Source organism: Aquarana catesbeiana, linkage group LG06 (assembly GCF_042186555.1).
Source record: "Aquarana catesbeiana isolate 2022-GZ linkage group LG06, ASM4218655v1, whole genome shotgun sequence".
Lineage (NCBI taxonomy): Eukaryota > Metazoa > Chordata > Amphibia > Anura > Ranidae > Aquarana > Aquarana catesbeiana.
In genome coordinates this window covers 256,046,402-256,067,958 of record NC_133329.1, presented here as the reverse complement: position 1 = coordinate 256,067,958, position 21,557 = coordinate 256,046,402, and the positions used below count along the sequence as shown (strand labels likewise).

General features: G+C 42.4%; 1 protein-coding gene across 4 annotated transcripts in view; it reads left to right on the top strand.

Annotated features, from left to right (window-relative positions):
* GULP1 (GULP PTB domain containing engulfment adaptor 1) overlaps window positions 1-21,557 on the top strand; it is a 1,281,953-nt gene that overhangs the window by 889,573 nt on the left and 370,823 nt on the right. For all 4 annotated transcript variants that reach the window (XM_073633218.1, XM_073633220.1, XM_073633217.1 and 1 more), the window contains one exon: window positions 4,662-4,733. In XM_073633218.1, coding sequence (XP_073489319.1) covers window positions 4,662-4,733 — 72 coding nt within the window. The remainder of the gene's footprint in view (window positions 1-4,661; window positions 4,734-21,557) is intronic.

The window sequence follows — 21,557 nt, the reverse complement described above, 5'->3', positions numbered from 1 at the left end:
TCTGACTCTGCTCTCCCTAGGTCAAGTAAGCCTGCTCTTACCCGCAACTGCAAAGACGCGCCTGTTGCAGTACGCAAAACAAGTGTATCTCCAACACAGGGTTCAAGCGGAGAGTGTCCTCTTCACAAGAAGCCTCATTCGTTGTTGAAGTGCAGAGGTTTTAGAGAAAAGACTCTCCAAGATCGCAAAACCTTCCTCAAGGAAAACAGAATTTGTTACAGGTGCTGCGCATCAACTTCTCACCTTGGGAAAGACTGTAAGGTGAGCATCAACTGCTCTGAGTGCAACAGCTCAGAGCACAACACAGCTCTACATCCAGGGCCAGCGCCATGGACTCTTACCCCCTCACCCCAAGTGTAAGAGCATGGCGGGGAGCAACAAGACACAGTACCTCCTGTAGTTACACCCCGGTGCACCCAAGTCTGTGGAGAAGGTCTGTCTAACAAATCCTGCTCTAAGATTTGTCTTGCTACAGTTTACCCCACAGGTCGCAGAGAAAAAGCAGTGAAGCTATACGTGATCCTGGACGATCAAAGCAACAGATCATGCGCCAGCTCAGCCTTCTATGACACTTTCAAAATCAAGGAAGTCGGCTCTTCATACTTAAGACTTGTACAGGGGTCAGTGAAGAAACTGAGAGAAAAGCCATTGCTTACCAAATTGAATCCTTTGATGGTCAGACAACCCTGCCTCTGCCAACTCTAATTGAGTGCAATCAGTTCCCAACGGACAGAGAGGAGATCCCTACACCAAAGGTGGCACTCCATCACGGACATCTGAAGGGCATAGCACATCTCATCTCTGAAATGGATCCCCAGGCCGAGATAGCGCTTCTCCTTGGGAGGGACATCATCAGAGTTCACAAGGTGAGGAAACAAATTAATGGTCCCCACAACTCCCCCTATGCCCAGAAGCTAGATCTAGGATGTGTCATCATAGACAACGTATGCCTAGGGAGTGTTCACAAACCAACCAGCGTGAACTCTCTCTTTACAAAGACACTAGAAGGTGGGCGTCCATCCCTATTTCAGCCTTGCAGCAACAGATTCCTTGTAAGAGAGAAGCCTCCCAGTGTAATTAATTCCAACCCTTACACCGCTAATCTTCTTGTCATGAAGACAGAGATCATTTAGGGTGCTCAGTTTTCCAAAGGACTAAAGAAGATCACAAAATTGGCCCATCTATTGAAGATCATATCTTCTTGGAGATAATGAGACAGGGATTCTACAAAACCAATGAAAACAGCTGGGTGGCACCCCTGCCTTTCAAAGCGCAGAGACCCCGTCTTGCTAACAACAGAGACTTTTATGTAGATGATGGTCTGAAATCACTTTCTTCACCCGAAGCTGCAATAAGTCTACTCAAGAGGACTCAAAGCACACTTGCCTCTTCAAATCTCAGACTGCATAAGATAGCATCAAACAGCAAGGTCGTCATGGAGGCCTTCCCTTCCCAAGATTATGCCATTGACTTCAAAGATCTGGACTTAGCTACAGACTCCCTTCCTATGCAATGCAGCCTAGGACTCAACTGGGACCTCAAGTCTGACACCCTTACCTTTCAGATTGACCAAGAGCCAAAGCCCTTCACACGGCGAGGTGTCTTATCCACCATCAACAGCCTGTATGATCCACTCGGGTTTGCAGCACCAGTTATCATCCAAGGTAAGATTCTGCTTAGAGAGCTTACTGCAGACACATGTGATTGGGATTCATCACTACCTCCTGAGAAAGAGACATTATGGGTAACATGGGGAGACTCTTTAAAGACTTTATCCAACCTACACGTACATAGACCATACACCCACGTTAAAGCAATAGGGGCAGTAACCTACCTCAAGTCAGTAGACATCGAGGGCCAAGTTCATATTGGGTTTGTTATGGGCAAAGCCAAGCTAACACCGTGTCCTGAAACCACCATTCCAAGATTGGAACTGTGTGCTGCTGTACTAGCAGTAGAACTAGCAGAACTTATTACATCTGAGATGGATCTAGAACTCGAGGACACAGAGTTTTACACAGACAGCAAGGTACTGTTGGGCTACATTTACAACGAAAGTAGGAGATTCTATGTCTATGTACGCAACAGAGTCCTAAGAATCAGGAAGTCGACACAGCCCACCCAGTGGCATTATGTCCCAACTGATCATAACCCAGCAGATCATGCTACAAGGTCTGTACCAGCATCCCGTCTCAAAGATACTACATGGCTCACAGGACAGGGAGACATATGTACTGCTAGAACCTGAATCTGACTTAGATATCCGTCCTCAGGTTTCCACACTACATACAACAATTTCTAACCAACTGTTGGGATCCAAGCGCTTCCACAAATTCTCCACTTGGAAGTCCTTACAAAGAGCTACTGCTTGCTTGGTTCACATAGCCAGATCCTTTAAAGGTACCCCTACAAGACCAAGTTGTTGCAAAGGTTGGCATTACTGTCACAAACCATATACAGTAGATGAACTCACAGAAGCAAAAAATGTAATCATCTGCTGTGTCCAACAAGAGACTTACGCAGTAACACTAGAATGTCTTCAAAATCGCAAGAACATTCCAAAGAACTGTCCTCTAAGGAAACTCAACCCCTTTATAGACAATGAAGGACTGTTAAGAGTTGGGGGACGTATTTCAAATGCAGGACTTGATAGTGGTGAAAGTAATCCTATCATAATACCAAATAACCATGTTGCGTCTTTACTTGTGGAATTCTACCACACACAGATAAAACACCAAGGACGTTTATTCACCGAAGGAGCCTTGCGTGCAGCTGGACTCTGGATAGTGGGAGCCAAGAGACTTGTGAGTAAAATCATTTTCAAATGTATCACCTGTCGTAAGCTTCGTGGTATGTTTCAAACCCAAAAAATGGCAAACCCTCAGACTGACTCAGTACAGAACCCCCTTTCACAAACGTCGGCCTTGATGTGTTTGGGCCTTGGGCTGTCATCACACAACAAACCAGAGGAGGCAGTGCCAACAGCAAACGTTGGGCTGTCATGTTTACTTGTATGTGCATTAGAGCTGTACACATAGAAGTAACTGAGTCCTTAGACACATCCAGCTTTATCAATGCCCTGAGACGTTTCATCTCTATTAGAGGCCCTGTCAAGCACATACGCTCTGATAGAGGAACCAACTTTGTTGGAGCTTGCAAAGAATTGAATATCACTTCAAACCTTGACACAGAACGTGTAGAGAGATACCTTTCAGAACAGGGTTGTACATGGACATTTAACCCCCACACTCTTCTCACATGGGAGGTGCCTAGGAGCATTTGATTGTTATTGCTCGAAGAATCCTAGATTCAATGTTTCTACATTTGGGAACTTCAAAACTCACATCTGAGACTCTGACAACCTTCATGGCTGAAGTATCAGCTGTAATGAATGCCAGACCCTTGACATCTATACCTAATGATCCTGAAGATCCTTTCTTGCTTACACCTTCCACTTTGCTCACTCAGAAAGTTGAGGTGATCACAGCTCCTCCAGTCAGTCTAGACACAAAGGACTTCTACATGACAACCTTCATGGCTGAAGTATCAGCTGTAATGAATGCCATACCCTTGACATCTGTACCTAATGATCCTGAAGATCCTTTCTTGCTTACACCTTCCACTTTGCTCACTCAGAAAGTTGAGGTGATCACAGCTCCTCCAGTCAATCTAGACACAAAGGACTTATACAGATGTCAATGGAAAAGAGTACAAGTGTTAGCTGACACCTTTTGGAACAAGTGGAAGAAACAATACTTTTCTAATCTACAGACCAGGAACAAGTGGCAAGACAGCAAACCCAACTTAGAACCTGGTGCCATCGTTCTCATGAAAGACTCTCAATCCAAGAGAAACGAGTGGCCTTTGGGTCTGATAACCCAAGTGTTTCCCAGTGAAGATGGAAACATCAGGAAAGTTGAGCTCAAAGTCATTAGGCAAGGCCAGCCTAAACTTTTCCTCAGACCTGTTTCTGAACTTATTTTGTTACTCTCCTCCGGAGTGCCATGATATGTGGTATCCGTGGGAAACCAAGCGGGGAGTGTCATGCCTTTAATAAGGCTTGTAATTTTCCTATTGACTCTTTGATTTAATTAGATTGCTCTATGCTGCCATCTAGTGGCCATTTTGTATAACTGTGCTATATCTATTTCAAAGTAGTTATTTAGAATAGCTGGTTAGATTTGGTACATGCAAGCCTCCGTACTTTCAATCCCATCAGGCCTTGTATCAGACAATTGTATGACACTAATTGTATGATCTTTATTAATTGCATTTTGTCTGTATCTGTTACAGTTTTACTCTATCTTGTATCAATAAAAGTTCAAAAGGATTCTGCGCCTACTGGAATGCATTGGTGTGAGAGGAGTTAACAGTGTGCCCAAATACACCTCAGTCACGTGTAGTGAGGGGCATAACAAGCTCTATGTTTGATCCAGGCATAACTGAATCCAATTAAAATTAGACATACCAAAGAAAGAATTCAACAGATAAGGTCCGAGGACCTCTTTTTTCTTTAGATTTCATTGCCAGCCATCTAGATACTTAGCCATTGGCTAAACTGGAACGTTTGATTTCACTTGACATTTTCTTTACATGTAACAACATGTCAGTGCTAAAAAATGTTACCCTGCAAACTACTAACTACTTATTTTCTTTTGTAGTTCCTTGGAAGCACAGAGGTTGAACAGCCTAAAGGCACTGAAATAGTGAGAGATGCAGTTAGAAAACTCAAGGTAAGAAAATATAGACCTAATATACTAGTTTTGTTTTAATGAAGTGGTTTTCTAAATGTCTTTTTGTGAATATTAGCAGTATCAGACTAGGCTGTGAGGACACACCTTCAAACTACATTTTGGCAGCCTGTAGACCTAGATTACTGGGTGGAGGCAAAATTTACGAAGCCTGGATAAAGCAGTGGATTTATTTGAAATCCATATAAAAAAATTGGGCTATTAGGAAAATAATTTTGGTCACTAATGTTTTTCAGTAGCAGAATTTATGAATCAGTCTAAAATCCACTGTTAGTTCTCAGTTGTTACAAAGGGCAACAGAGCGTGTCATATATTACAAAGAATTGTCATAGATGGCTCGCATGTACTAAAATATTTCATAGACTGTTTGCATCGCCATATGTAATCAAATGATATAATAGGCTGCTGGCATGGTAATACTTACCATTGTTCTCTTACTGACATACAGTAGAAGCTGTTCTGTAGAGAGTCTAAGTCACATTCAATTAACAGAATAAATGAAAAGTAACAAAAAATAACGTCAAATCATCAAATATAGGAAATCAAGAAAAATTTTAGCAGAACCACTTAGCCATTTTTAACAACATGCCGCATCGTGGCCCCAGTTGTCGCATACTATAGTTGAAGTTGTGTTTGCTTTTTTCTTTATATATATATATATATATATATATGCACTTACAGTACACATAATTGGTGATTTACCTGGATGCCAGGTGTGGTGGAGCATGTGAATCACTCCATATGACAGCACTGGGCCAGTCAGTGTTGTCAGATGGGTAATCTATGGCCCTTTGTAAGTGCTGACTCCAGTGACTGTGTGCTCTCCTTTTTCATTGCTGGATTATTGGAGAATCGGGTTATCAGAAGGAAGGCAAGTGTATATGCCTGTTGTATTATGTATTAGAATGAACCTGCTGCTTTGCTGTTCATGAGCCTTTTCTTATATGCAGAAAACAATCAATGTTTTCTCTATTTATGCCCCGTACTAGATAAATTCTGGTTAGATGTTCTAGGTTGCCTGCTGTTTCCCCTTCCTGCAGCTTAAAGCGGAGTTCCACTCAAATTTTTAACTTAATCTTACCCCCTTCAGTAAATTGCATAGATGTTCAAATGCCACATGAAAATTTTTTTTATCGCTGTAATTACCTTTATATTGTACTTTATTGTGGCACTTCCTGTCTCTCCTCCCACGGGAGTAGGGAACTATCCCCCCCCCCCCCAATACCAAAGGTGGCAAAATGTTTTATTCCCACTAATGCCACTGGCCACAGTCCGGCCCCCTAAAGTCTGAAGAACACTAAACTGATCCCTTGTTTAGAAAGACCCCTGCTTTACAGTAGCATTATAATCACATTTACAGAGCATCTGTATCTTATGTAAAGGATCATTTTATGAGCATGGGTTCACCAAGTAACTTTCTTACCTGTTTGGTTTTTCAAATCTTTGAGAAAGGGGGACACTTTTTACCACAAAGCGTGTAACCCTAATACCACCCCAGTTATGCAGACTATAAAGAATAAACAAAAATCATTTGGTTAAACCAACAAGTGTTTTATTACACTCTTTTTACGTTCATAATGGTTTTTCAAAATAAATGCAGTCAATTGAGGGTTAAAAGCACGGTTTAGATTAAAGCAACGGTTTAGATTAAATCAACCCTCGGCCCCCTGTAAAGGTATGCTAAATCTCAAAGCACCCCGGCTTAAAATGTAAAAATTGTTAAATACTAACTTTTAGAATACCAAGCTATTGGAAAGGTGTAACTGAACTGAAGTCAATCTGAACTGTTAAACTGTACATGTTTGTAAATTCAAAACAAATGCTGACCTAGGTACTTGAAAGGAATCAGCAAGCTTAGAAAGGTAGAACATTCAAAGCATGAATATTTTGAAAAATTACCACTATAAAAATAGTTCTTTTTGAGTTCTGAGAGTTGGAAAACAGGTCTTTTTTCTTGGCAGACTATGCAATGCAGTGGGAGACTCTTGTTTGTTTCAGGAGTAGAAACAGACCCAAATATAAAGCATATGTTGGAGAAAATGTGTATGAAACAGAACAATCATATCTAATTCCTCACACATGATACATGAGTAATATATTTATATATATATATATATATATATATATATATATATATATATATATATATATATATATATATACACTGTATATATATTGATATTGATTGTTGGCAAGTGGATAATGAAGAGCTGTGTGTCCAGACCCCTGAAACTCAGTGGACCTGAGCTAATATTTTCTGCACCACCATGGTTCACTCTTGTAAAGCAGCCTTTCTTAACTAGGGAGCTAGTTCATACAACACAATGACCCTGACGTAGGGAGGGGTAACCAAAAACACTGTGCAGGTCGGCTGCCTGCATCCTAGCAACCAATGATGTCACCCGTGACCCGTCACCCTTGTCCAATTAAATGGCATTTTTTTGTAAATTTATTTCCTTATTTGACGGCACTCCTGATGAACCCAGACTGCACTCCAGGTGAGAGAGGTGGGTTTAGAGTATTAAAATATTTTTGGTGTTTAAATTGTATGCTTTTTTAATGGCAATCTATGATACATGAGACTGGAAGAAGGGACAATAAAAAAGGAAACGGGGACAGATGGACTTGATTCCAAAAGAGGAACAGTCCTTCAAATGAAAGACATTTAGTAGGTATGGTTTTCTCAGCAATAATTGCATGTATCGTACATTTAGGAATAATTGATACAAGAATGCCAGCACTAAAAGCATCACAATATGATGTGTAACAAAATTTGTTATGATATAATATAAAGTAGCCACTGTGTATAACTATAGCCTTTAAAAAAATGTAAGTGAAAATTATTGAGAAGAAAATATGCGCTGTAGTCAATTTTCAGTAAATTTGGCATTAAACAATTATACGTCAAGGAAATTAATGAACAATATCAAAAGATTTCTAATTAAAAGTAATTGCAAATATAATTGCATTGGTAGGAAAAATGCATTTATAATAAGTTTGTTGAATTTGAGCAAATGGTTATATGCTTTTCAATTTGTTTGTTTTCATTATAATAACAAAAACTCAGTTTGGAATGAAAAAATGCTTTGTCACTGAAAAAGTAATTATTATACTCAGTAGTGTATACAAATGATAGAATTTGTGTGGTTTGATCATTACCTATGTTTGATCATACCTGTGGTGTGCTGTGACAGGCATTTTCCATAGGATTTAACCACTTAAGGACTGCCCCACGTATATATACTGCAGCAGGTCAGCCCTTTAGCGCAAATTCACGTACCTGTACGTGATCTCTTCCATCGACTCTGGGGGGTGTGCATGCGCGCGCCACCGGAGCCGCACTCCCGCTGTGATTGGACACAGTGGGAGCCAATCAGCGCGTGCAGCGGCCAAGATTACCACTGGCCACACGCCATCGTTCGGGGGAATGACAGAACGACGCTCTGCCTATGTAAACAAGGCAGTCCGTCGTTCTGTCAGCGAGGGGGAGAGAGAGATTTGATTCCTTCTAATCAGGAACACAGATGTGTCTCTTCCTTGAGTCAGCCCATGCCCCACACAGTAAGAAAGCACACCCAGGGAACACAGTTAACCCTTTGATTGCCCCTGATGTTAACCCCTTCCCTTCCAGTGTCATTTATACAGTGTCAGTGCATTTTTTTAGCACTGATCAATGTATTGGTGCCACTAGTCCCCAAAAAGTGTCACTTATGCCTCATTTCCACTGAGCGGATCGGTTCAGTTCGGTTCGGTACGGTACGCTATTTTGAGTGTTCCCATTATGAAAGCGGCCCATACAACCAAACCGCACCGCACCATTCTGGGTCCTGCTTCAGATGTGGGGCCATAGAAAATGGTACGGTTCGGTTAGGGCGGAGCTACGATACATTCCACTGATTAGCGGCTGTGTGACACCATGCTAGGCATTTTTTCTAAACCCACGTATGGCCCCTGGCGGTCCGACTTGCAGTGGAAACGCTCACCTGAATAGGCCGGACCATTCTAGGCCTTCCAAACTGTACCGACCTGAACCGATCCGCTCAGTGGAAACGAGGCATTAGTGTCAGATTTGTTGGCCGCAGTGTTGTAGTCCCGCTAAAAAACGCTGATCACTGCCATTACTAGTAAAAACAATAAAAAAAATAAAAAGTCCATAAATATAGTTTTTTTTTTCAAAATTGTCATTCTTGTTCTATGTTTATAGCGAAAAAAATAAAAACTGCAGAGGTGATCAAATACCACCATCAAAATATCCCATGGTTTGTGGACGCAATAACTTTTGCTCAAACCAATCAATATATGCTTATTGGGATTTTTTTTACTAAAAATATGTAGCTGAATACATATTGGCCTAAACTGATAAAGAAATTAGATTTTCTTTACATTTTTTTTTATTGGATGTGTTTTATAGCAGAAAGTAAAAAATAATGGGTTTTTTTTTTTACATTTTTTTGAAAACCGCAAAGGTGATCAAACACCACCAAAAGAAAGTTCTATTTGTTGGGAAAAAAGGACATCAATTTTATTTAGGTACAGCATTGCACGACTGCGCAATTGTCAGTTAAAGTAACGCAGTGCCGTATCGCAAAAAATGGCCTGATCAGGAAGGGGGTAAATCCTTCTGGAGCTGAAGTGGTTAATTCAAATTTTTACTTGTCATCTTGCAAGGGGAAGATATGTGCAAGCAAAAATGCATCTATTTTTATTTTCCTTGCACGTGATTGGGTATTCTTTGCAAAATAAAACCTTACCTCATTTACTAAGCTCTGGAGCAACTGCAGAGGGCAACTGCACTTTGCAAAGAGCACAGTCTATTTGCCTTTAGTAAATCTTACAACTGTACCTCCAGTAATGTTGTGTACCTCATCCAATGCAAAAGGTGCAGCAAAGGATCTTATGTTGGTGAAACAGGACAGAAGTTGCAAGCGAGGATGAATTTGCACAGACATACCATCAAAGAACATAAAGAAGACAGTTTATGCAAACCTGTGTTACATCATTTCTCACAACCGGACCACACTATAGAAGACCTCAATGTTTTAGTTCTTAAAGGGAATTTCAGAACTATCCAGGAAGGGAAAACATTTGAACTAAGAATGATACTTCTTTTTGACATGAAAAATAATGGCCTGAATTTAGATATTGGTTTCCTTACACATTATGCTAAAGTTTTACGACCCCCTCTGTGACCAGTATCCCCCCCCCCCTGCATTCTATAGCTCTCCCTCTGTCTTATCTCACTAACTCTGCTGCTATCTTTATTACCATTATCTTGTATGTGTTTGGTTTTCTCTTTTTTTTTTTTTTCTTCTTTAACATTCTGCTTAAAAATTTGTGAATCAGTACTGCTTGGACCTTGAAGAAGGGGACATACCCCGAAAGCTTGTCCTGAAAAATTGTATGTTAGTGCAAATAAAAAAGTATCACAGACAGTATTCAATTTTCTCTGTGTTTATTAAATAAACCCCTAGGTGTTCCTTTTTACATTTCTTACAATGAGCAATTTGTGGCTGTTAAGGAAAGGCTTTCCTGTGTGGGAGAGGTATTTTCTGGTCTCTGACTGGAGAGGCCCTTACTTTGTAGAGATTTCCACTTACTTTCTTTTGTGTCTTAAAGTTCCGGGAAATCTCGTCAATGGGACTCAAATGTGTGTGTATGTAAAGTTTTGAATTTAGGTACAGTATAGGAATGCAAATTTCAAATTCCATAAAAGTTGAATTTGTTTGCACCCCTCATGCTTCTTATTGGCCATTGGAGCAACTCATGACATTAATTATTTTGCTACCAACTTATGTCATACATTAGCAGAAGTTGGGTTGTTACACATAATAAAAGCTACTAGAGCAGCTGAAAGTGTGTGTGTACTTGTCAGGCCAACTGTTGGTTTACTGATGGAAGTACACTACATTGTTTCTGATGCATTTGCAACTTGTTTACTTGTTGTTTGAATGCATTTTTATTGCACTGCATTGAGCTGCATTATCTTGTGGTGTGCTGTGTGCTTATTTCCTGTGACAGAACGTCCTTCATAACTGCTGATTGAGTGTAGAAAAACAAGATGGTGGCAAGATGATGTCAGGAAAGGGAACCACTTTTGTATTTGTTAAACATTATTGCATTGCAGTGGGATGTGCTGTATAATGTGTATCATTTTAGCAGAACTGCATGCATCTATAGTCATGTGCTGGACTACAGAAACATGGAGGAGACAATTCCCTCTTTACAATCTATTTACTTCCACTTTCTGCTGTTATGCTGAATGTTGTGTTGCAGTATCCCCTCCAGTCATCAGATGGAGTATAGCCAAGAAAGCCTAAAGACTTTTATGCAGAACGCTGAGGAGCATGGGAATTGTAGTCTGAAACATCAGTCACAGAATGGGACCTATAGACATTTACAATACAGTTCACAAAGGACATTGAGAAGGAAGAGGAGTGGTGGAACAGTTTTTACCAGATTGCACCGGAAACCTCTTCCTCTTTGCAGCATAGGAGCCACGCTGGTGCAAACAGATCATCTACAGGGCAAGTGCCAAGATCAACAGACTTAGATCTTGTAAAGGAGACACCCGGGCAGCACAGACTGCAGCGACCGCATTAGCACTGTTGCCGCTGGGAGACCAGTACATCCTCTTACTCTGTGTTTCCCACCACTGAATCTCTGGAGGCATTCTGTGGAGAGACTGCCCCCCTCTTTTTTCTGCAGTGAGAGGTCACCAAAGCATCCTGGGGACTGGTGAGAGGGCAAATCACCCTTTGCTGATACTGCTAGCGGGGACTGTACCCAATCCATATCACATTCTATACTTAACTTATTCCAAACCTAGACTGCACCTATACCAACCCTTATACTGCAATATACCAAACCTTTACCACCTCAGAACCACATCTACCTTGCACCTGTGCCACGACTATACCATAGCAATAATGTACCTGTACTGCATGCAGGTTAACTGGGACTGTAGTTAAAGTAAAACTAAAGGCAAAACTTTTTTTTTTTAGTTTTGGACCAAGTGAGATTGATTAGAACACTTGTCAGGTTTTATTTCTGTCTGTGCCCCCATTCTTGAGATTCCCCCTCTCTATTTGTCCTGTTTACCATTCTCATTGAAAGTAAAAGAAAATCCCAAATTTTGGGTTATCCCCAAAAGAGTAACAGTGGGGAAATCTTCCAATGAGGACACTAGTTCTGTTGACCTCAGGCTATGGCTACGGGACAGGAAGTGAAGTTTCCCCAATGGGACACAGATGGCAAAAAATAAACTGACATGGCTTGCGACCCTCCCTTACTCTATCCAAAATTCAAAAAAATTTTTTGCCCATAGCTCGAATTTAAATGCACCAGTGTTCTTAAAGGGCCCCAACAATAGCTAGTAGAAGAACATCCTAAAGGGCTGCCCCCCCCCATAATAATTACTCTGCGAGTCTCCTTTGTTTCCCGGCTACCCCCCCCCAACCACCATCCTTCTTTTCTTTTGGATAATGCATACCCAGGTCTAGGACTGGCATCACCACCATAAATGTGCTGTGGCAGTATAGTTCCAGCATACAGTAAAATAAACTTTACCACTGCTCACTGCTGCACTTGAGGTGGCCTTTCTACTGTTTTTGCTGCTCTGGGTGCCAAATGTCACCTTATGCCTAGTCCTTACTGCTAATCACTTTGCATGCCAAATTGTGTTATTACCAATGTTAATCCATTTTATGCTTGCCTAGTTCCTAATCATATTGTGTGACAATATGTTAAGTTTGCCTTTACTACCTGGTTTGGTGCCTGCTTTCTTTGATATGGCCCTACTACTGGGTACTAAGTATTATTTTCAGTGATTTCCTGCAATATTGTATGTTTCTACTCTCAACCTTATATGTTAGAGGGGCTGAGTTTTTTTTTTTTTTTTTTAAAGGTCAATGCAAACAACAGAGGACCCACCCTAATCAGCAGCTCCTATGGGGGTAGCACTACACATCATTTTAGCACGCATGCATCAATTTAGCACAACGCAAGGCACCTCAGCACATAGGTGTAAACAAAACCAATTGCTGCCAATGTTATTACGTGTTCTTGCATAGCAAGACCACTTAATGTTATCTCACATATATATTATTATTCTTATTATAGCCAAATTTACCACCCTAACTCCTCCCACAGCTTTTACACTACATAGACAGTAATATACCAAAACATGCGGATTGTTCCCGATTGGTGTGCTATTACTTTGTGGAACGTTTCGCCGAAAGGTTCACGAAATATCGTTTTTGCAGCAAAATTGGTCCCATAGGAATGAATGGCGAAATGTTCAAAACTAGATTGGGAGGTGACAAAAGCTGACAACCCCATGATCAGCTAAAACATTATGACAACCCCATGATCAGCTAAAACATTATGACTATGCCATAATCAGCCAAAACATTATGTCTACGCCATGATCAGCCAAAACATTATAACCCCCCATAATCAGCCAAAACATTATGACCACCCCATGATCAGCCAAAACATTTTGACCCCCCCATGATCAGCCAAAACATTATGACCACCCCATGATCAACCAAAACATTATGACCCCAACATGATCAGCCAAAATATTATGACCACCCCATGATCAGCTAAAACATTATGACCACCCCATGAAAAAAAAAAATCATTTTTGAAAAACAAAAAATCATTTTTGAAAAAAAAAAAAAAAAAAAATCATTTTTGAAAAAAAATAAAAATCATTTTTGAAAAAAATGTTCAGCTCTTTCAGCTAATGATGGGACTTCTTCAACTTTTTTACTACTATTATACTTTTTAAAATATTAAGCTTTTTAACACTTTTCACAGTTACTCCAGCCACTCGAACCACACAACAGTTACTCAAGCCACTCCACCCCGTTACTCCGCACATTCCAGTTGTAGACTACTGTAGGTGGAGGCAAGAACACTTCACACAATTTCCCCAGAAATAGTAGCTTTTCTAGTTTTCTTTGATGTTGCATTATGGTTGCATTGGGCAACATTGTTTAATGCACTATAATGGCTCTGGTCTGAACTTAGTGCTTGGATTAGTTTGCTGTTATAGGCTTTTTCCCTCTAGTTTTACCTGGTGTTCTAGCCAGTAGGAATGAGATTTGTGTTTGAGTCGAACCCATGTTCGACTCGAACATTGTATGTTTGGTCGTTTGCCGAATTACGAACGATATGGGCCGTTCGTGGCAAATTCGATTAGTGCGTCACGGCCCATAATTCACTGAGGCATCGCAGTGCATTGCTGGATGATGATTGGCCAAGCATGCACTATGACCCGCATGCTTGGCCAATCACAGCGATGTGTGTACAGAGAGCCGTAATTGGCCAAAGCCAAGGATTCTTTGGCCAATTATGGCTCAGGGGGTTTAGTACATGCCCCACACTATATAAGGCCGCCTGCACTTTGGCCCTGTGTAGTGTGTTCCAGCGTTGAGACAGAGATAGAGAGAGACAGTGTCATTTGATTTGAATTAGATAGAGTAGGCAGGTCGAGTCAGTTAGCTACAGTTAGTGTATTGTGTATATATATATGCATCCCAGGTGTTGTGTGTGTGTGTGTATGTATATATATACTGACAAGCAGGCAGGTGTTTTTACAGTATTTCCAGTTACTGTACTGTGTACCCTGCACAGTCTAACCTACAGTGTAGCTACCTACAGCCAGGTGCTTGTGTAGGCTTTTTGAAATATTTCCAGTTACTGTACTGTGTACCCCGCACAGTTGCACCTACAGTATAGCTACCTGCAGCCAGGTGCTTGTGTAGGCTCTTGACGTATTTCCAGTTACTATACTGTGTACCCTGCATATTTGCACCTACAGTATAGCTGCCTGAAGACAAGTGCAGGTGTTATCATACTAATAATACTACAGGCAGGCAGTTGATTCTGCTAGCTGCGGTATAATCGGTATATATATATATATATATATATATATATATATACATTCCAGTTTTGTGCAGCTCACTGCAGGCCATTAGTATGTCTGGAAGGCCAACAAGGAGAGGCAGACAGTCACAAGCCAATAAAAGAGGGCAAGAAGGCTCTGTGTCTAGAGGCAACAGTGCTGGTCATGGACACGGTGCATCCTCATCAGCACGTGACCGCGGGACACGCTTGGCCTTTTTTTTGGCAGCTGGCCACATTGAGCCGCAACATGCGGAAGACTTGGTCGAGTGGATGACCAAGCTGTCCTCATCTTCTCTCACCCAGGCTCAGGGTACTTTGCCTGGCAAAGCAGCTGCCAACGCGGCCTCTTCCCTCGGCTTAATGGCATCAGTGACTCCTTCCCTAGCCCCACCATGTCCTCCTGAGGAGTCGCTTGAACTGTTTGACCACAGTGTTGGGTACATGCTCCAGGAGGATGCCCAGCGTTTTGAAGGCTCTGATGATGGTACTCAGCTAGATGAAGGCAGTAACGTGAGCCCGGACAGAGGGGCTGTCCAAGGACAGCAATCTGGCAGTCATGTTCCCCCTGCTGCAGCATACTGCAAGATTTGCTCCAGTGATGAGGAGGGAGGGGATGATGAGGTCTCTGACTCCACGTGGGTGCCTGATAGGAGAGAGGAGGAGGAGGCACATCACCAACGAGGCAGGATGCCCTCCAGGGGCCAGCCTAAGGGCAGCACACTGACTGCATCACACCGCAGAGCTCTGCATGTGCAGGGTGCTGCTGTCTCTGCGCGTTATTCCAAAAGTTCTTTGGCGTGGGCCTTTTTTGAGACGAGTGCATCAGATTGCACCGCCGCTATTTGCAACATATGTCTCAAGCGTATCTCGTGTGGCCAAAACATCTCCCGCTTAGGCACCACATGCTTGACCAGACATATGTTGACCTGCCATGCAGTTCATTGGCAAGCGTACCTAAAAGACCCACACCAAAGGACAAAGAGGACCTCTCCTTTCTCCTCATCAGCTGGGATCTCCAACCCCACTATACCTTCAGTCCTCTCTGAGACCTGCACTGAGAGGAACGAAGGTGTAGAATTAGGTGTGTCACAGCCAAGTACTTGCGGGCAATCTGCTATCGGTACACCATCGTTAGATTGTACCAGGCAAATTTCCCTGCCCCAGCTGCTGCACCGCCGAAAGAAGTTCACTCCCAGCCATCCACATGCCCAGCGGTTGAATGCTAGCTTGGCAAAATTGCTAGCACTTCAACTGCTACCTTTTCAGTTGGTAGACTGTGCCCCCTTCCGTGAGTTTGTGGAATGTGTGGTTCCTCAGTGGCAGGTTCCACGATTCCGGCTCTCTACCGGCATGTGGAAGGCAATGTCTTGGCCTCGCTGGACAGGGCGGTCAGCGGTAAGAAAATGGGGATATTGAACCCAAAGGAAGCTGAATACCTGATCTCCAAATCTACTAAAACTCCAGTTATGTATTACACACCAAAAATACAAGACTGCATAAACCATCGTTTAAAATCCCTTGCTTCTAAGGGGTTAAATTTGGACATAGATCTAAATTGTTTTATAGCTAACCCCTAGGTTATGGGTACATCCATTATTCTGATGACTGTTTGTGGTAGATCATAATGGGTCAAGGGAGGGATGTATGGTATGGGCCTGGGCTGGGTAGGTGCCGACTATGACAGGGCGGATGGAGGGGCTTGAGGGACCCTATCCGTCGTCCTTCCCATGTTGGACCTGCTGGGGTCCGTAGTGGGCTAGGGGATGGAATTATATTGTGGTACCCTTTCCACTTGGAGGCCTCTGCCTATGGTGTAATAGGAAAGGGAGGTAGTAAATCAACCCCCCCATCCCATGTCTATATGCAGCTTTCTGTGGTCCACTTGCATTCCCTTTCCTTATGGGTGGATGTGTGACTCCCCACACAGGGTCACTTCTGAGGAAGTCTAGGTTCGCCATTATGACCCTCAGGGGTAGTGGCGCTGTGTGAGTGCATATACACACCTATGTTAATGAGGCCTAATATATTCGGTCCCTGTCTTTTTCATTATGTTGGGGGTACTTAGCCTCTCATAGTCCAGCATGAATGGTGGATGTCCGGTACCCATCGCTCGCAGGCCCAGTTAAGATTTGGGGTCTGCATGGTGGGGTGCTGGACCTTGAGCTGACACCTATTGTGTAATGGCATCTGGTGACCACATGCAACTTTGTTGCATGTGGTGACACCAAAGTTACCAGAGAAGACACCCTTCCGTTAGAAATATGCTCAGTCTATGGTATAGCATTATCTGAGATTACCACTAGGAGCTCTCGCCCTATCCTTGTCCCCCCCCCTCCCCACTTTACTTAATGCCATGTTTTGGGATATGGTATTGTCTATCAACTGGTTTAGATCGTTGTATTATAGTGATACTGGATGTATAAATATATATTTTTTGCATAAGATGGATTTATTAATGTTCTATCTGTCTCTAATGATGGTGAGCGGGGATACAATGTTCCGTTTATGTATTTAAGACCCTGGGATTCCCCTGTACCTCCTAATGACCTAATCCGGTAGGGAGGGACCGTGCAGTCTACACGATGGGAAACTGCCCATGGGAGGAGTAGGAGGAGAACGTAGTATGCCCGCTTGCCTTCAAATGGCACTATACGAAGTACGCTAGCTACGCCTTTGACAACGTCGATGATGAAACGCGTAAGCCGGAGCTACGCACTTACGTCACACCCGGAACTCGGAGAGAATGTGGAATGCAGCTGAGGCGCACGCCGCTCAGCTGTTGGACTCTATCCACGAGCTCCTTCAGTGTACTATCTCCTGTAAATAGTGTGAGTATCTGGCCCCTCTTTTATAGGGAGCTCAGATCATTTTTACTTGCTGTATATCGGCTGTTTTTAATAAAATATATTTTTTAAACGTATCACACTATGGGAGCCCTGTTTTTTTCCCATGAGGATGGCTTAAGATACTGACGGAGCACATCATATTTGGAGCGGAGGCACCCGGGGACGGCTAGACTGGATCTTAGGACGCCATTCCACTGCCTGGTACTACATGCCTATTACCCCTGCAGGGGTTTAAGGAGCTGGTGAGTGGGGATCCTTGAGGGGGAGCGCCGCAAAGTCACTGGACATCAGCTATTTTTTTCACAAAAGTCACCACTTGCAAGAACTTTGTTTATGTCGGAATTTATTTTAATTTTATTTTTATTTTCACAAGTCTCCACTTGCAAGAACTTTGTTTATGTTAGAATTTTATTTTATTTTTATAGTTTATTACTAATGGTTTTGTATCACATGTTGATTCGCTTTCAAGATATATATTCCACACTCTCTAATTTTGCCTAATGGATGGGACCGTGGTCTAACATGGACTTTGGATCTATCTGATATATTTGATTCACTTGGTAGACGCTGTATAGCTGATATATTATTATTTAATATTCATTGTCTATATATTTTAATCTATTGGCAACTGTAGGTTGTCTATCACATTATCCCTCTACCACCTTCTGGGGGGTTTTTATTGGTCAAACTCCTCCCCATGCAATAGGTGGTGGATTTCTGATTACACTTGTATGGTTTACTTATGCCCCGTACACACGGTCGGACTTTGTTCGGACATTCCAACAACAAAATCCTAGGATTTTTTCCGACGGATGTTGGCTCAAACTTGTCTTGCATACACATGGTCACACAAAGTTGTCGGAAAATCCGATCGTTCTGAACGCGGTGACGTAAAACACGTACGTCGGGACTATAAACGGGGCAGTGGCCAATAGCTTTCATCTCTTTATTTATTCTGAGCATGCGTGGCACTTTGTCCGTCGGATTTGTGTACACACGTTCGGAATTTCCGACAACAGATTTTGTTGTCGGAAAATTTTATCTCCTGCTCCCCAACTTTGTGTGTCGGAAAATCCGATGGAAAATGTCCGATGGAGCCCACACATGGTCGGAATTTCCGACAACACGCTCCGATTGGACATTTTCCATCGGAAAATCCGACCGTGTGTACGGGGCATTGCACTTTTTAGGTACACATGAGTGGTCTTTACCGCTCTGTACACATTAGCACGGTTTGTTATTACAATTAGGTACCCCGGCATAGGTAGCGCCACTTACCCCTAACCTTCTTCTCTTTACTTCATAAAAATGAATCAGTCTTGGATCACCACCAGCTACCAAGCACCTGATGCTGATGTAACCGATTAATTTTTTTTGAAATGTCAGATCCCTTCAAGACTGCTTATGCTGATGCTGAGTGACTATCCTGTTATGCTGAGTGATTATCCTCTTCCTCCTCAATGATCATGCTGATAGCTTGTAAGAACATTTTTGGTTCTGGGCGCCGCCACCAGTGGCTAATTTTTTAGCCCCTGTTTAACAGGGTAGTGTAATTATAATTTTTGATGCAATACTTTGCAGCAGGGCTCGTTGCTGCGCTCCAACTAGAGTATCTGTGAGGGGTTGCAGTGTTGTGGCACCAGCACCAGTGCCTAAGGCCCAATTTTTCTGTCCCTGTTCAACAGGGACATGTAATTACAATTCTTGATCTGATATTTCACAGCAGGGCCCGTTCCAGCGCCCACCAAGAGTAACTGTGAGGCACCAGCACCACCACCATCCCCAAAGGCCCAATTTTTCTGCACCTGTTAAACAGGGGCATGTAATTTAAAATTCTTGATCTAATATTTTACAGCAGGGCCCTGTGAGGGCTTACAGTGTTGTGGCAACACCAACACCTAAGGCCACAATTTCTGCAGAGTATATAGGGCAGGCCCCTACTTTCAATCATCCAACTTACAAACGACTCCTACTTGCAAACGGAAGGAGACAACAGGAAGTGAGATGAAATCTACCCCTGGGAAGGGAAATTCTCTCCTGTAAGAGTTAATATGGGAAAAACGTTTCTCCTTTCCACTGATGCTTTATCACCAATCCTTGTTTTACTAAAAACCCCAAATTTTCGAAAAACATTTGTCATTGGGACAGAAAGTGAGGTGAAATCTTCTGAAGAGGAGCACAGACAGCAAAACAAATGTCACAGGGGTGATAACCCTTCCCTATGTTTTCCAAAAAGCTTAAAATAGATTTTTTGGCTGCAGCTAAACACGTTAAAAATGTACCAGTTCAAAACCACAAACAGATTATACTTAACAACGAACCTACAGTCCCTGTCTTGTTTGCACCGCCTGTATACTTCTGTTCAGAGTATATAGGGCCTGGTGGCCCCACGCCTTTCCTTTTTTTAATTTGGGAGCGGGGTTCCCCTTAATATCCATACAAGACCCAGAGGACCTGGTAATGGAGTGGGGGGTACCCATGCCGTTTGTCTCACTGATTTTCATCCATATTGCCAGGACCCGACATTATATTAAAGCCGCAAGCAGTTTTATTCCTTTAAAAATGTCATTTTGTGCAGGGACTGTTCTAAGCACAGGAAACACACGCCACTTTACAGGCATACTATAGACACCCCCCAGGTACGATATTTAAAGGAATATTTCACTTTTTTTTTTTACTTTAAGCATCATTAAAATCACTGCTCCCGAAAAAAACGGCTGTTTTTGAAACTATTTTTTGCATTGATACATATCCTTTGGGGCAAGAAACCGGGTCCCCAAACCCATTTTAGGACGATACCATGCAAATTAGCCTTTAAAATTAGCACTTTTGATCGAACGTTCGAGTCTCATAGACGTCAATGGGGTTCTAACGTTCGTGCGTTCGCAGGTTGTGGTGCGAACCGAACCAGGGGTGTGTTCGGCTCATTCCTACTAGCCAGTAACACACTGTCTGCCTTAGGGTGTCTTGACTCAAGATAGAGAATCAACAAACATGTTCGGACAGCAGCATTGTCAGTCTGTGGAGAGGTTAGTGTTAAATGTACTAGCAGATTTAGATGGACAAAGTAAAGCCAAACTCCAGCTATCACATTTTAGTTTAAATCTTTTTGTATTGATAGTTTTAAAATCAAACAACAGTATAGTAGAAAGCAAAAAAGGAGAAGGAAAATTTGATAGCATAGCACATAAAAGGATATTACATGTTAAATCTATTCCTGGTTCCAAACAGGTTAATAGAGAGTCCACATTGAGTTTGACATCAATTGTATTATAACCAGAAAGCTTTAAAAGACAAAGTAGTCCTTGTACTCCAGTAGTCAGAGTACTAATCACACTTAATTTTTAGCAGCTGCAAAATACTATTCCCTGGAGTAAAGGGTAGGTATACCTTGCACTAACTGCTTCACAAGAATGTATGGCTAAACCAAACCTATGAGCCTGCGACTGGCCACTATTTACCCTCAGGTGGATCTGAAGCGCACGAGGTGCACTACTGAAACTGGTACCTTCTGGCACATGGTATGGTCTTGCCCCCTGCTTCGTCCCTACTGGGAGTCAGTGGTTGATACTCTGTGACCTTTGTGAAGTTACACTGCCCCTGGACCCTCTTGTCTTGCTATTGAGTTATATGGAAGACATTGAGGGTGATAAGTACATTAAGCTCATTTTTACTTATACTTTGTTTTATGCGAGAAGGGAAATTTTGTTGCGGTGGAAATCCACAGACCCTCCTACTCATGCTTCCTGGTGGAAGGCAGTTAATTCGGTTTTGTCATTATAAAAGGTAACATATGAGAGCAGAAATAATCCTAACTCGTTCGATAAGATATGGTCAACTTGGATCAATGCATATGGTCAGGGTACCTAGGATGATGATACTTGATGCTTTTTTGGTGTCATTTCCTTTGATCCGCCCCCTTTCTTCTCCTGTTTCCCATCCCTGATGGCCCTCTCTGCCCTTTCCATTTTCCACTCCTCCCCCCCCCATAGACCTGTTTTCTCAGTGTCCCTCTCACCCGCCCCCCCCCCCCCCCCCCCCGTTCCTC